At 40.3% G+C, this 14613-nt stretch overlaps 2 protein-coding genes across 2 annotated transcripts; one reads left to right on the top strand and one right to left on the bottom strand.

Moving 5' to 3' along the window:
- The first annotated feature begins 335 nt into the window (after positions 1-335).
- On the top strand, positions 336-2418 carry LOC131246669 (CASP-like protein 1F2). Its single transcript, XM_058247021.1, has 3 exons — positions 336-669; positions 753-876; positions 1882-2418. The coding sequence occupies exons 1-3, from the start codon at positions 446-448 to the stop codon at positions 2107-2109; spliced, it is 576 nt and encodes a 191-aa protein (XP_058103004.1). The 5' UTR covers positions 336-445; the 3' UTR covers positions 2110-2418.
- A 414-nt stretch (positions 2419-2832) lies between these two features.
- LOC131246668 (uncharacterized) lies at positions 2833-14321 on the bottom strand. The gene is made up of 12 exons (XM_058247020.1): positions 14149-14321; positions 12878-13120; positions 11799-11873; positions 11666-11724; positions 11433-11568; positions 10583-10679; positions 10332-10398; positions 7661-7759; positions 7127-7213; positions 6496-6650; positions 6299-6400; positions 2833-3345 (listed from the first exon to the last, which is right to left on the bottom strand). The coding sequence occupies exons 2-12, from the start codon at positions 13083-13085 to the stop codon at positions 3174-3176; spliced, it is 1257 nt and encodes a 418-aa protein (XP_058103003.1). The 5' UTR covers positions 13086-13120; positions 14149-14321; the 3' UTR covers positions 2833-3173.
- Between the last annotated feature and the right edge of the window lie 292 nt (positions 14322-14613).

Here is a 14613-nt window from a genome sequence, read left to right as displayed (position 1 = left end):
CAAAATTAGTCTTATTTAGTTAAAAAAAATTATTCATTGGACAATTAGAAATAAAAGATATCCACTGATCTTATTTCAAAATACAAGTGCCCACGAATCAGAGATTATAATTGTTCAACCAACATAATTTTAATATTTTACATTAAATGCAATTTTATTTTATTTTTTTCCACAATTCAGTTGGTTTAATATTAAACTCAAAGTGTACTATTTGTAAACACATGTGTATCAACTGTAATACGTAACCGGAGTATAAGATGAGTCCTGAAAACCCATCACTCTACTTCCCCGAGAGATTCTTCTTTCCCACATCTTATAAATACCTCAAAACCGATCTAATTTTCAAAACGCGCCAGTTCCTTTCTTCTCTTCTGTTTTCCTCTATCATCTTCTTGTATTCCTCTCTCTCTGCTTTAATCCCAGCTTCTTCTTTCAAGATCTTTTAATGGAGACTGATACGGTGAAAGTGGAGCGAAATGAGATTGTGAAAGTGGAGCGAAACCCACGTCAGATAAATAACAAAACCTCTGTTTTGGCGCAAATCCTGCTGAGAACGATAGCCTTTGGAGCTACATTAGCTGCGACCTTATTAATTGCTACCAGCAAGCAATCCATCGTTCTCTATGGATATCCAATCAATGCGGAGTACTCCTACTCTCCTCCCTTCAGGTAGATTTCAAATGTGTTGAAAACCCACTAAAATTAGAGGATTTTCCTCCAAATCTGTGGAGTTTAAGGCTTCTTTTTTGCAGGTTTTTTCTGGGTGCAAATGCTCTTGTATCTGGCTACTCTCTCCTGTCCATGCCCTTTGCTTTCATCCTCAGTCGTCAAAGAACAGACCTTTGGGGTTCTTATGTGATGTTTTTAATGGATCTGGTAAGTAGGTTTTCTGAGGCAAGATAGGTTCTTTCATCGTCACCGTCCATACCTTTTTAATTAGAGATGGGGCCATTTCTCTTGAAATCGGCTCCTTTTCTAGTAGTCCGCGGACTACTGAAGTGAACTCATTAGTAGGTCCATGCTCTGTGGATGAAACCGTTCACGAGGCAGATCGCACTGCAGATGTGCAGTTTAAGTCCACAAATGATCCTAACCGTTCGATCTTTTGACATTTAAGTCCATTTTTTGGTCGCGGATTGGGTACTACCCCTACCAGGACCTACCTGGAGAGGTACGGTCATGTCAGGGGTTCTGTGGGGCCCAACGTGATCTATATGCTCTATCCACGCCGTCCATATATTTTGAAAGATCATTTGAGCATGAACCCAAAAAGGAGACAGATCGAAGGCTCAAGTGGACCACGCCACATGATGCCGTGGGGATTTAAAGCCTACCGTTGAAAACTTCTTGGGGCCAGAAGTTTTGGATCGAGCTGATATTTATGTTTTCCCTTCATATAGGTCTATGTGACCTTATGAACAGTTTGGATGGCAAGTAGGCCTTAGGATCAACGGTAAGATTTCAATCCCCACTGCTTCATGTAGTGTGGTCCACTTGAGCCTTCGGTCCAGCTCCACGGTGGGCCCCACCTAACTTCTCAGTGGCTGAGGACTCAGGATCTCGAGTGTGTCAACCGGGACCCACATGCTGAGTGGTCAGATTATCGGAACTAGACATGTTTTCAGTGGTTCTTATTCAACTCTAACAATCAAAGGTTAAGATCATCACCGAAGTTGATTATGGAACAAGAGCTTATTTATGGTAGTAGCATAGACGGTCCAAAATCATTGCACCATCTAAGCATGTGGTTCTCAGTTTTGACTGTAACCGTTCATTATGTGTGAAACAGTCTTACGTCATGTGGCAAGGAAAAGGCCCACCATTTAGATGGTCCAGATGGGTTGAGACTGATGTGGTTGTTTTGTGTGGTTGATGATGCAGATGATGATGGGGTTGACGATAGCAGCATCTTCGGCAGCAACTTCAATAGGATATCTGGGCCGTTACGGGAATTCACACATAGGGTGGACCGCTATCTGTGACAATTTCGGCAAGTTCTGTAACAAAGTTGGGATCTCTGTCATCTTCTCTTTCGTGGCCATCCTTCCTTTCATTATACTTACTCTCATCTTTGCTAAGCCTAGGCAAACACGCCTTGCTACCTATTAGATTCGCTAAGTATACGTAGACATTAACTATTAGATTCGCAAGTATACGTGGACACTTATCATGTACCGTACATTTTATCAATTATTATTAGTCTTTATTTATCATCATGTCAATCCATACATTAGGGCCTGTTTGATTTTATTTTTTTTAAAGCAAGTGTAAATACCCTGTAAATGGGTAATTATTATCATTTCATATTATCATTTTGCCAGTTTGATGAAAGTTTGAAAATCCATCGGGTTTCTGTCTTGGAAACCAGTTTAAAAGTGTTAGTTTTAATGGTGAATGTTCAATTATCTCTGTTTCTTATGGGGTGGTCCACCTGAGATTTAGATATGCTTAATTTTCGGACGTAGTCCTAAAATGGGGCAAAAACGATCAAGGTAGGCCCTAATGCAAGGGCAACACCCCTCTAAGCTTAGTGGACACATAGAATGGAGAGAGAGAGAGAGAGAGAGAGATTTTTCCGAACCCAATTCGGAAGAGTATTAAAACCAGGCTCAGACCCGACCATCGAACTCCTTTATGGGCAGATCGGGCAAGGTAGGGTTCCACCCAAAGCTCTTAAACGGGGGTGCCTATCTCAGAACCCAGTATCTTAAACAGGCCATGATTTCGATTCCGGAACCCTACTCATTGAGCTGTGCCTAGACCCACTTTAAGAAGTGATAGTTGGGCCAGTGGCTGACCTGATTTATACTGCAGAATTGTAAATCATTGAGCTATGGAAGCACTTGTACATTAATCATACCTTAAATCTCTTATTCAAGATCTAATTAACACTAGCATTGAGCAATGCATGGTTCTGAGATAAGACTTGGATGCAACACAGCATGCAGATACTAGTCATTTCCCATCATCTTTCCCCATTTAAAGATGGTCGGTGGGAATCTATTGGCATTTCCAAGTTCAAAAAACTTCAAAATCCATTCTGAACCCTTCTCAGATTAATGTGCTTGGTCGGTCGAGGTGAAGCAAAGCCATCTTTCCCCATAATACGGTCCCCAAAGAAACTGTAGTAGAATAAAGGATTCCCATACCAGACCAAAGCATGCCATGCAGTGTCATTCAATCTCCACTGCATCCTCCTCCTCATCTTCGAGATGTTCCTTGAGTGTTTGGATCTCAGGTTCAGATTTTTCACTACCCCATGACGGGTCCACCTCTGGCATTTCATAGTCATCAGGCTTCAAGGATAAAGGAAAATCCGGTAGGTCAGGCAACTCGTGGGGAGACCTGCATCAGCACCAAAGCTATGGGAGTTAGTCAAAAGAACAACAGAAGGCACTTCCCAGCGTTGGTTATGTGGATTTGCTAACAGATATGAAGGTGGAACTATATATGTGCAAGTGTAAGTATGCGAGATCTGAGCTTTCTATTAGGTGGACCATGCAGATTGTGGCCCATCCGAGTAAAATGGCCTGGTTTTCCAACTCAGAAGATGAAATTAATGTGGCCTAGTCAGCCTGAACTTTGGTTGGGTCAATTGGGTTCAGGTTGCGGCCCTAGTCAGCCTGTTCCACCACAGATAGAGGATTGATGGCAAGCTGACAGCCAGTCATTCAACTTCGGCCAAGCAATTATGAGAACTGTTGTGAATGATTAGAAAAACAGGATTCTAAAGCCAACTTCCTCAAGGCTTTGATGATGATATACAAGATATATGGTCGGGTCAGGGTAGCCCAAGGTTAGCCTGTGACTACCCCATGTATTAACAGGTCACATTGGTTGGCCCAAACCCGCCCATGACTGGCCCTAGTTACAGGAAAATGAAAATAGAGAATGGTGATGGAGAAAAAAACTAGGTTAAAATCATGCACAATTGAAATTTACAAGAATTAAAATATGGTAGACTATAGCAATGATACCCCACTAAGTTTTCAAAGAAAAGTTGCCATGTTGAAGACTTGTCGATAATTGTTTTAAGAAGAAAAGCTTCATGGGTCTTTCCTGATTGGTGCCCATGGCTCATTAATGCAAACCATTAGACTATTGAATCCCACTGGGGGTGGGCCATGCTCCAAAAATCTCTAGATTAGAAGATCCTATTAGCTCTTTTTTTCAGGAGAATGTGACCATTGTTGAATTTCTCTTAGTCATGTTTGCATTGCACAAATCGAACATTTACGGTTGCATTATCAAGGAGATTCTTGGGGGCACGGTTGCACTCCTATACGAATTTTGAATTTGAGCTTCATATCCAAACTCTTCATGATTCTTTCCACTTTCATTTATGTTATGCATTGTATATTGGTGTATGGAATAGTCTGTGTTTTTTCTGTTTGAGGGAATTTACAAATATTCCAGTGTAGATTTTTATTAACTCCCTTAAGTGTCCTCTTTCCCAATTTTTCAACAGTAAAACATGGTATCAGAGATATGGTGTCCCGCCATTGACATTTATTGATTTCGTCTTCCTTGCGTTTCTGTGAAAATCTGAGCATAGATCCTGAAACGTTGGTGAGGTGCACCTCTTGGTGTCTTTTTAGCTGTGGTAGGAATAGGGAAACCTTTATGATTATGATCACCACCCAATTGGTACAGATGGTATCATCCAGTCAGGTCAGAAACACTTCGTTTGAGTCATTTTGATTTTCCAGTGATTATAATGAACTGAGTTTGATGGTTTATGTAGGTTTTGGTGATGATCTCCATTTCAAGAAAAAAAAAATTTGAAAGTTTATCTCCAGTTTTTTAGTTATTCGATCTTTTCAGGGTTTCTTTCTTATGAATATTAGGAAGGGATGGAGTTATTCTTCTTCTACTTCTTTTCGTTATAGGAATCATGTAGGCAATGCCAATTACTTGGGACAAGGCTTAGATGCTGTTGCTGATAATGTCGACAGATCATCGAAGATTTGCTTCATGTGATTCTAGTGAGAAACGAAGATATGTTTTGAGCGCTTTGGATTTACCTGATGCCATTCCAGTGAGTTTGATCATTTGACTTAGAAGGGTTGATGTTCGGAACCGTGTTTGTCTCCCATGTAATGGAGATGGAAGCTCTCTGACAGTTGTTTGTCTTTTCTTTTGGGGTTATTCTCCATTCTTGTCTGCTTGTTTTGGTCTTTATGCTGTAAATATAAAGGATGGGGATAGAATTGTGCTTTTTATTTGTTGGAGGGAACTTATGGTATTTCATGTCTGTTTTCTATCTATAGAATACACTCCTTTGAGGGGGACAAAGTTCTCTTTTCCCAAATTTATGATGGGAAAACAATTAAGAAAGTAGGATTCCTATGAGCTTCACATTCAATCTAGGGTGCATAGGATAGTTCCAGTTCCACGAACGCATGCCCTGACAAGGGGGAAAAACTTACATTTGATTTCCTTGATAAGAGTGGCATTGGAGAACGGGATTTATGGAGCAGAACCCAATTGGTTGGGATAAGGCTTAGAGAATAATGATGATTTGGTTTCCTTCCCTATCGATGGTAATTTGTGTAATTCCTTTAAATCATTGTAAAATTATCCTCCCTCATCTGTCTTAGTATAAATAAAGAAAACCCAGAACTAAAACTCGCATGAAAGCTCTCAACATTACCTAAATAGAAATTGCAATAATTAATTATGATAAAGATATTAAGAAAGCCCGCACGGACCTCAATGATTAAGTCCAGCAACCTAATAGTTTTCTCATCGACTCAACATCTCAAACAATATATATGTAACCTCATTTATTTCTAGATTTCAGGAATACAGAGTGGGAGCCAAATCCATGTTCCTGTCCATATCAAGCCATTATAACTTCCAAAATGATCTTACTACTTGTCATTAGAGTCGGAAATGCGCTGGGACGGCCTTCGCCCAGCCCGAGTCCCTACTGCTTTCGGCTGAGCCTTGAGGCCCATGGTTGAACCTGGACTTGAGGTTTACACCGGATAAGTAATTGGACAGAAGGCTTGCATCTACCTACAGGCCATCTCAGCCCCTGTCTGACTTATTTAACATTGGTGAGATGAATATTTGGATGGCAGCACAGCTCAGACTGAGCCTGGCCAGGGCTAGGCTGAGCTTTGAGGTTCTTGGCTCATGGGATGGACTTGGACATGCTTCAGTCTGGCCAAACCTAGACCATTGTCCACCCTAATCACCGTGACTTTCGGACAGGGAAAATCCTCTTTTAGAATATGCCTGCATGCTAAAACAAATAGAAATGAACCAATGTTCAAAGTCTGAAAACTCTTACTTTTCTTGTTCAAAGAGGTATGCATACATCTGAGATTTCTTAGATGCAACTTCAGGAATTTTCTGATGTAAATGCTTCATTGCACCCCATACTGGAGGAGCTCTGTAAAAGAATCCAAGAAAAAAGAACAATAGTTCCCACAAGCTGCGTATTACAAAAGAGTTGTCGTGCCTTAAAGTAAACAAATTGAAAGCAACCTGGTGACTGGGACGTCAAGGCAAAAGCTTAAGCAGGCTCTCTTGCTATCAATGAGAAGCTCATCCGCAGCAAGAAGACAACACACAGCACTGATGTGATCGATTGGTTTGTTACCCTTGTCAAGGATCAAACCATGATAGTAGTATGCAGCTGCCTGATGATATTGATGAAAGAATGAGAATCATACATAAGAAAAAATAATAATAAAAACAAAAAAGAGGCATTATATAATGCTTGGCCAGAGTTGGTATGGTTGGGATTTCAGTTTGTACGAGTGGGGCCTCTGGTTCAGTGATCCAACAATGGAGATGTGATGGATCCCATATGTATATCCCATCCACAAAAAAATTACCAAATTGGAAGATCCTGACCATGGGAGCTTTGGCCCTTTTTTTTTGAAGGTGGACTGCATTGTTGTATTTCATTTCTTTCTTAACCATCCGTTCGATGCCACAAGTTGCAGGGTTAGGATTTCCCAGTGTGCTAGGTGTTTGTTCATGGGTCATCCAAAGTGGGGCCAATCAACATCCCCCAACCGAAAAAGAAAAATGAATGAGAATCCGCAAACTGAAATTTACTGAAAGAGGAACCAATGGACCCTAATAAGACATGGTTAGATTGCTGCAGCACCTTGGCCTCCAAGTACTTCCATTTGATGAATAATATATGTTTCTTTCCATATCCTTCGCTGACACATCCTGATAAGCAATGGTGGGCCTGACAAAGAAAGAGAAAAGAGTAAATCACAACAGAAGGATCGTTCATAAATGCATGTACATTTGCACCAGTGTGCTTATAAGAAGCCAATGAATTCATTAAGGAATATATGAGTTTGTTTTATTAAGGAGCTAATAAATTCGGCACCTAAGGTAGTTGTTGACTTCTCCCACTGAAACTCTTCTAGATGTTCAGTTAGTTACGCAGATGAAACTGGATTAACATCACCAAGTTAAAATAATCCCATCAGAAGGGTGTTTCCACACCTCTAAAAAAGGGTTGTGCTCCAGTGGCACCAGATAGAAGTGGGGCCAACATGATGTATATGTGACAACCAACCCATTCATCAGATGTGTCACCTTACGTTACCCCCTTTGTCCAAAAAATAAGTGCAACTTTCATGTTTTACTTGGAGCAGGTAAAGAACATTATGGTTCAAATACTAACCTGAGCAAAATAACTCACTTGCTCACATGCCAACCTCCTCTTTACAGACAAAGTAGCTTTTTGGCTTTCAACAGCCATCCCAAGCTGCATTTCAGTTCCCTGTATTTGACATCAAGGTCTGAATGGATGAACATAAGCAATCTGACAATAGTTGTCCAAGAAAAGCTCAAATATTGCAAACGAGAAAGAACACAGAAAGCTTTTCCATCCATGGGATCTATCTGTAGTTGGTTTTTTTTTTTTTTTTTTTTTTTTTTTTTTTTAATAAACGTAATTGCTGCCAGAATAAAATATAAATTGGACCAATTGAAAAGAAAGATTAGCTTATAAATTAGAATACACACACACACACACACGTATATATAGAAGGTACAAAACAAAATGTATACATGACTAAACAGAACTCAGGATGTGCAACTTTTTAACCTTGGTAATAAGAGGAATTACAGAAGTCATGTATCAGAAAGTTAATAGCTTCATGATGCGCTATTATGTAGGCCAATGGTTCTGTCATCAAGACTGTCAATACAGTAGTGGTCCGAACACCAGATGAGGGTTCCAAAAAAAAAAAAAAAAAAAAAACCATATTAGTGAGTTATAACCCTTTCATTAATGGCCACAAATAAACAGTTAAGAAAAATACAGCACCTGTCTGAATAAAGACCAAATATCAGACAGCTAGGTTCTCAAAAAATTGTGGGTTATCCATGGTCACCAGCATTGAGTGCCATAACATCGATGGTCTGTTTAACCATGGACCACACTTGTAAAAAATGGGGGCACCAGGACAATATTCACACTGTAATGCATCAGCACTTTATAATTCCTCTTGTAACAAAAGTTATGTATATCCACATGGAGCTTTTCTACCCCAAATGCACCTCTGCATGCAGCTACATGTGCTGACTATTTGAAATATCAAAGCTGCGTATCAGGGGGACTCCGCCATGTAACTGGCCTGGCCCAAAATTCAGGCCGATCCATTCATCAGTTGTCCCAAACATGTATGAAAATGGGAGCAAAAAAAAGACAATGTTCTAAATATGAGGTACACACGCCACCCACTTGATGAGTGGACCAGCCTGATTTTTGGGCCAGGTGCAGATTCAGTTGTGGTGCCCTGTTCTGTTTAGAACTCTCTTTTATTCCTTCGTTTCTTTTCTCTTGGCCTCTCTCTCCTGTTCCATTTTTCTTTTAGTTAACTTCTTTCTAATATTATTCTTTAATTTCTTAGGCCCTGTTTGAGTAGGGGGACATCTAAACGTGGATACAGAAAATCCACTTGGAAATTGGTCAATGTGGAAAACAGTAGAAATAGAAGAAGGACGCATGTCAGAGTACGGTTTTTTTTTTTTTTTCAGGTCGATTTCAGTGGAAGTGAACCTAAGGACAATGGTGAACAGCCAAAGGCGTCTCACATTATCATGGAAATTCTCATGGATTAGCTTCTTGAGAGGGAACCTATCATAAAGGTCAATTTCCATGAGTACTTTTTACAATGTGAACAACAAAAAACACAATATTCGTGGAGGAAAAAAAAATCAATTTCCTAAGAACCTTCCCTCCCAAATAGCCCCTTAGTGGAGAGCATAGTGCACAGTGCCACTTGCTCTTCCTTGTACACCAAGAGCCATGTTTTGTGCAGACTTATGCGTCGACTTTAGATTCCTCAATTTCTTACAAAATCATCACAACAGATAATTGAAAGAAGCAAAAAAGCTTCATTGGCATCCTTTAAGTTTCCCAAGAAACTATTACAAGTCAGAATTTCAATTTTACTTCATGCTTTGTGATGTAGGACCCATTCAAAATTTTCCATATTTTTCTTAAGAGGCCTCATGCTTTAGGGTACCACTATCATACTATGTCGAACCACAAATACCAGATCCTACACGGAGACTTGTAAGATATGGCTTACCAATCTCGATTCTGTTACATCACATTTTCTGAAGCAAGCAATTTTCTCATGGTAGTAAGGTATCAGACTGAACAAGCATCCGTATCCGTATCCATGTCCAAGATTTTTTTATCACTTCCATATTCCAGCTTCTTATATCCATTTGTGTATATGGACCTACATCTAGGCATCATAGATCCAAAGGCAATCTAAAAAGGAGCTCAAATTTCCAACAAGGATTGCTAATGTGCATGTTGCTACCTAAATTATCAGAACTGTTGTTTCTGGTGGGCCATTCCATCGATAGGCCATATCTTGAAAATCAAAGAGACATGACTGTGGAAGCCATTCATTCAGCACCTTGTAAAAGGATGGGTCAGAGCAAAAGTCCACATTCAAACAGTTTCTCAGAAGAAATAGATCGTTACAATTGTCCTATCACTGCAATTTCAGCCTGTAGCCCATCCAGATGATGGTCCACCAGGTACATGCTCCTGATCACAAGAAATATCCGTCACGTGTACAGTGACCTGCACATTACCATTCCTTGATTTAAAATGAAGTCACATGTGGGCATAGTCCCATGCTATAACAGCATTCCTGTGAAATTAAAAGAAAGAATCCTAGATAACTGACACAGATGATAACCTTTGGGCTTCATATAGTTCTGTAAAAAAACTTTGTTTCAAGAGTACATCAACCAACATCTGTGATATGTGTTCCTAGCAACACGATCAAGGCATCTCAACTCTAAAGATTCAGAGAGGAAAGTACCAGGCCCAGTGCTTGAATGGAAATAGCCTCCAGCACACCCTCCTGCAAGTCTTTCGGCAGTCTCAACCTAGAGATTTGATTTTCAAGAATTGCATATTTACACCAATCATGTAGGCAAAAAACCCAAAAAAGTAGCAAGCATTAACATCTACCAGCAAAGTAAAGAAAGATTTTAAAAAAATAAAAAAAGTAATAATTCTACAAACAACCAACAGAAAGCAATTAGAGGATCGGTAATTCTGATCACATACTTCACATTCTGTGGCATTTGAACCAATATATACCGAACACAGCATTGTAAGTACCCTGATGCCTTCAGCAATAAATCAACAGCAGTCTTCTTGCAGTCTGGTAATAATGTTTGTCAATGATCAGTAACTGTTCAGGGAGTCATAAAAAAGCTCGATCCAGATAAGAAGATCCTTATGGTTCTTCATGGTTGGTTCAATGCAATTCACTGTCGCTTGGATCTGCAGTAGGTGTTCTGGATCATCATCCATTTGGTGAGTTCTGCAAAGGATGGGCCATGGAACAAAACCCACAACAGTTGGATGATCATAGCTGTCTGATTAATTGACCGTTAACCTTTTTTCTACTATCAGCTGCTATTTGAAGGCCACAGATTGGGTCGCTAAGACAATCTGACCGTTGTAGTATTTCAACCACAGGACACCCACCACAGGGCGACCAGATAAACAATCTGGATAAAAAGACCATAGGTGGTGACTGGTTAGTGACAACTGACAGCATGTGTTCCTTGCAACCAACCAAAGATGACCCATATGGAGAATTCATGATATAACATGAAAGGAACGGCATAATTCTCAATCCATGGGTCCTCAGTATGGTTGGATTAGTATGGTTGGATCCTCCTATCTCGGCAATTTATTTTTATTTTTTTGCATGATCCATCCATAGTGTATCCATGATGGGGCTTGAAAGATCGATAGCATGGATCACTGAACCATGGGCCCCTACTTGTAGATACTGAAAACCCAAGGATATATGCATATCTTCAGTTTGAGAGACCATCTAATTTGTCATAATATGATATAGTATCTCAAGTTTTCGGAATTATACTCATCGAAAAGAAAGACAGACCTTCAGATACCTTCCTTTCGCACACATCTTTGGAATCCTTAGGAATGAGCATTGTATTTGCCTCCGACAATGATAGCATCGCCATCATGTGGACAGTTGACAACAATTCATACCAAGAGCTTGCTATACAGATTTCCTACTAGCAAATTTCAATGTTTCAATATCAAAATAAACAAACAAAACAGAGACTGGATGAAGAGAAAATGAAGCAAATTACAGTATTACGTTCTTACTCTTTTATCATCTCCTAGACTTTTCCACTTGAACTCCACCATTTCCTCGAGTCTGTACTCTACAAGATGCGTTATCGAATCGTTAAATGCAAGGAAAATGAAATCCAACAAAATGATTGATCTTTTTCTTTACCTTTCTTTGTCAAACCAAGCAAGAAAGGCATGTAGTCTTCAAGAGATTGCTGGAGTTCAGAAATAGCAGATACATCTGCAACAATAAAAACTAGAAATTTTTATATATTTAAAAATATATATATATATATTATCATTCCATACAGGTGGGGGGCCACCTACAAGTGAACCTGATCATCTATGAGCCCCACCATGACCAAAAATTATCATCACCGAACAATCTCACCATCCAATCAGTGGAGCCTTTATTATTGCATATGAACCACTGCTATATTATAAATTTAGGCCATGCATTTGAAGGTCAACAATTGGATGGCGTGGATCCTCTGATGGAGGAATTTCTTGGCAGCATCATCCATCCCCAGTAGATCATCTGGTGGGCCCTAGCTGCACACGATGCTGTCCCAAATGAAAATGCCAATAAAATGCACCAAGCAAACATTTAACAGTATAAACCGGCTTGTTGCATCCAACCACCAACCAGGCAAGTGGACCCCACCTTTCCTTGATCTAGACTGCTCATCTGGTGGGCCTCATCATGAACAGGGCATGCCTCAACAATCTCCTCCATAAGAAAATTTCATCCATACGATCAGAGGATTGTTCCTCAGAGAACTAAATAGCCGATTTGCGTGCCATGACCAATCTAACACTAAAGATCATCTACGATTGGCCCATCTGTAATGGCATACACCAGATGATCATACTGAGTGAAATAGATGGGCCCACACAAGCCATTTTCCATTTTGCACCATTAATGATCACATTATGGAATGATCCATGCCCAAGAAGATCCTAACCATCCAGCTGGTGGATGGGAAAAGGATGATTACAGCGAGTAGCCACCATCCAACAAGGGACCCCAATCAGACGGTCAGGAACATCCAATGGGGGATAAATTGTCTCCCCAACCACAGTAAGGCTCGAAGTATGAACAGTGTGGATCACCAAAAAAGTGGGCCCCACATAGGCAATTCATCATGTAGATCAAATTGCTTGATTAAATATAATGCATTTCATCAAACATGTTATTAACAAAAAAAAAAAGCAGAAAATCAAGAGTCTCGGATAAAATCAGACCAGTTCCCTCCGCCAACAACAAGATCCGATTTCGAAGTGCCAATAACCTTTCCGAGAGATCTCGAGATATGAGCCCTCTAAGAGGCCGTAGAATGTCGGTTTCCATGGGAATTTTCATCGGCGGGATGAAAACAACTACTTCTTGGATACACAACTTCTTCTTCCGCCGAATGTCGTATCTCTTCGAGATGGAAGAAGTACATCCCATCTTTGTTGATGAAGAGATATTCCAAACAGGACATCCTATAGCCAACAAAAACAGAAATCAAAATCAACCCAAACAGGGAAAACAGACAATCAAAATATACAAACATTGAAAGAAACTCTAGAAATTAGCATTTCTACAAAAAAAAAAAAAAAAGCTGAGGAAATTGAAGTATTGAGACTGTAAAAGAGAAACCCTGCATTAGGTTGGAGAATCAAAATCCAAGAATGCTACTTGGGAGGTGCCCATCTGAAGCACAAGAGCTCGCAGTGCGGGAATGCTGCAAGCGCGAGTGAGATCCGAGCCGTTCATCAGGACAGCACCATGTTGGATATTGCCAAGCCAGAAATTCAGGAGCCCACTTTTCAGCCAGGCCACATAAGTGTGAGAAATGGACGGTTGGAAATTGACAACCCACTGTCCACATTGGACGGTCGTGTGAAGCTCACTTGAAGAGTGAGCATCAGCAGCAGGGCCCAGCTGATGAACGGACTGGATCTTGCAAGTAGCACTTCCCTACAAAATGAGAACTGCTAAGCACGTTGGAAGCGAGGAGGTATTGAAGAGGATCTGAACCATTCATCAGGTGAAGCCCCCCACGCAAATGACCCAAGACCAAAAACTGGAAAACTCCACTCATAGTGGGCCACATATGAACGGCGATAGTTAAAAATGAACGGTACACATTCAATGCGCATCGCATGGACCACATAACGAGTGGACCAGCCTAATTTTCGGGCCAGGGGATCTCCACGGTAGGACCCTTCTGATGAACGGTCCAGATCACTGAAACGTAGCCACATAGGCGCACGTTAGCGATCCAGGAATCACTCGCCTTAGCATTTCTTCATTTCCAAAAAGAAAGAAAGCCAAGAAAAGGAGAGAAAAATCCAACCCTAGAAATCAATTCTGAGGAAATTAGAATTCAAGAAAAATCAGAGAGAGAAGAGAAGTAAAAAGTAGAAGAGATTGAAAGAAATGCCAGAAATTCTTATCTCATGGAAATCAAATTCCACGGAGAGAGAGAGAGAGAGAGAGAGAGAGAGAGAGAGAGAGAGAGACTTACGAGGGGTGTGGAAGGAAGGGGGAGAGAAAGAGGAGAGGAGAAGGTTCGTAGTTTGTTCTTGAGGAGAGATGAAGAGATTGCATTTTCTTATTATTATTATTTTTTTCTCTTTGAGAGAGCTTTTCCCGAGAGAGACCTCTCACATGGGGTGCGGACGCTGGAGGAGGGAGACGAAGGGGATTGTACAAGAGAGATGCTTTGATGCTCTGGCGGCGTGTGACGGGTGATACGCCGGTAATTAGAAATTAGTTAAAAATTGCATACGTAGAATACATTTAGTCAAATTACACGGTGTAGACGTGTCGTGAAACTAAAAATAACATAATTTTATTATCTGACTATGGGATTGGTGGAAATTTATTGGACGGTTAAAAATGAATAATATCCAACGATCCTGTTTCCACTAATTAGTGTCCACGAATCAGAGAATGTGATCTTGCGAATGGGATTTTGCAACACAACTTA

Source organism: Magnolia sinica, chromosome 5 (assembly GCF_029962835.1).
Source record: "Magnolia sinica isolate HGM2019 chromosome 5, MsV1, whole genome shotgun sequence".
In the NCBI taxonomy this organism is placed as follows: Eukaryota; Viridiplantae; Streptophyta; class Magnoliopsida; order Magnoliales; family Magnoliaceae; genus Magnolia; species Magnolia sinica.
This window is presented reverse-complemented; position numbering and strand designations above follow the sequence as displayed.

Bases quoted from the DNA above. Each gene is read 5' to 3' on its own strand.
- LOC131246669 (XM_058247021.1), top strand. From the start codon at position 446: ATGGAGACTGATACGGTGAAAGTGGAGCGAAATGAGATTGTGAAAGTG. The intron at 670-752 runs GTAGATTTCAAA...TCTTTTTTGCAG, and splicing joins TCCTACTCTCCTCCCTTCAG to GTTTTTTCTGGGTGCAAATG. The intron at 877-1,881 runs GTAAGTAGGTTT...TTGATGATGCAG, and splicing joins TGATGTTTTTAATGGATCTG to ATGATGATGGGGTTGACGAT.
- LOC131246668 (XM_058247020.1), bottom strand. From the start codon at position 13,085: ATGGGATGTACTTCTTCCATCTCGAAGAGATACGACATTCGGCGGAAG. The intron at 7,214-7,660 runs GTTAGTATTTGA...TTTCTTTGTCAG, and splicing joins AAGTGAGTTATTTTGCTCAG to GCCCACCATTGCTTATCAGG. The intron at 3,346-6,298 runs GTAAGAGTTTTC...GTGCTGATGCAG, and splicing joins TACCTCTTTGAACAAGAAAA to GTCTCCCCACGAGTTGCCTG.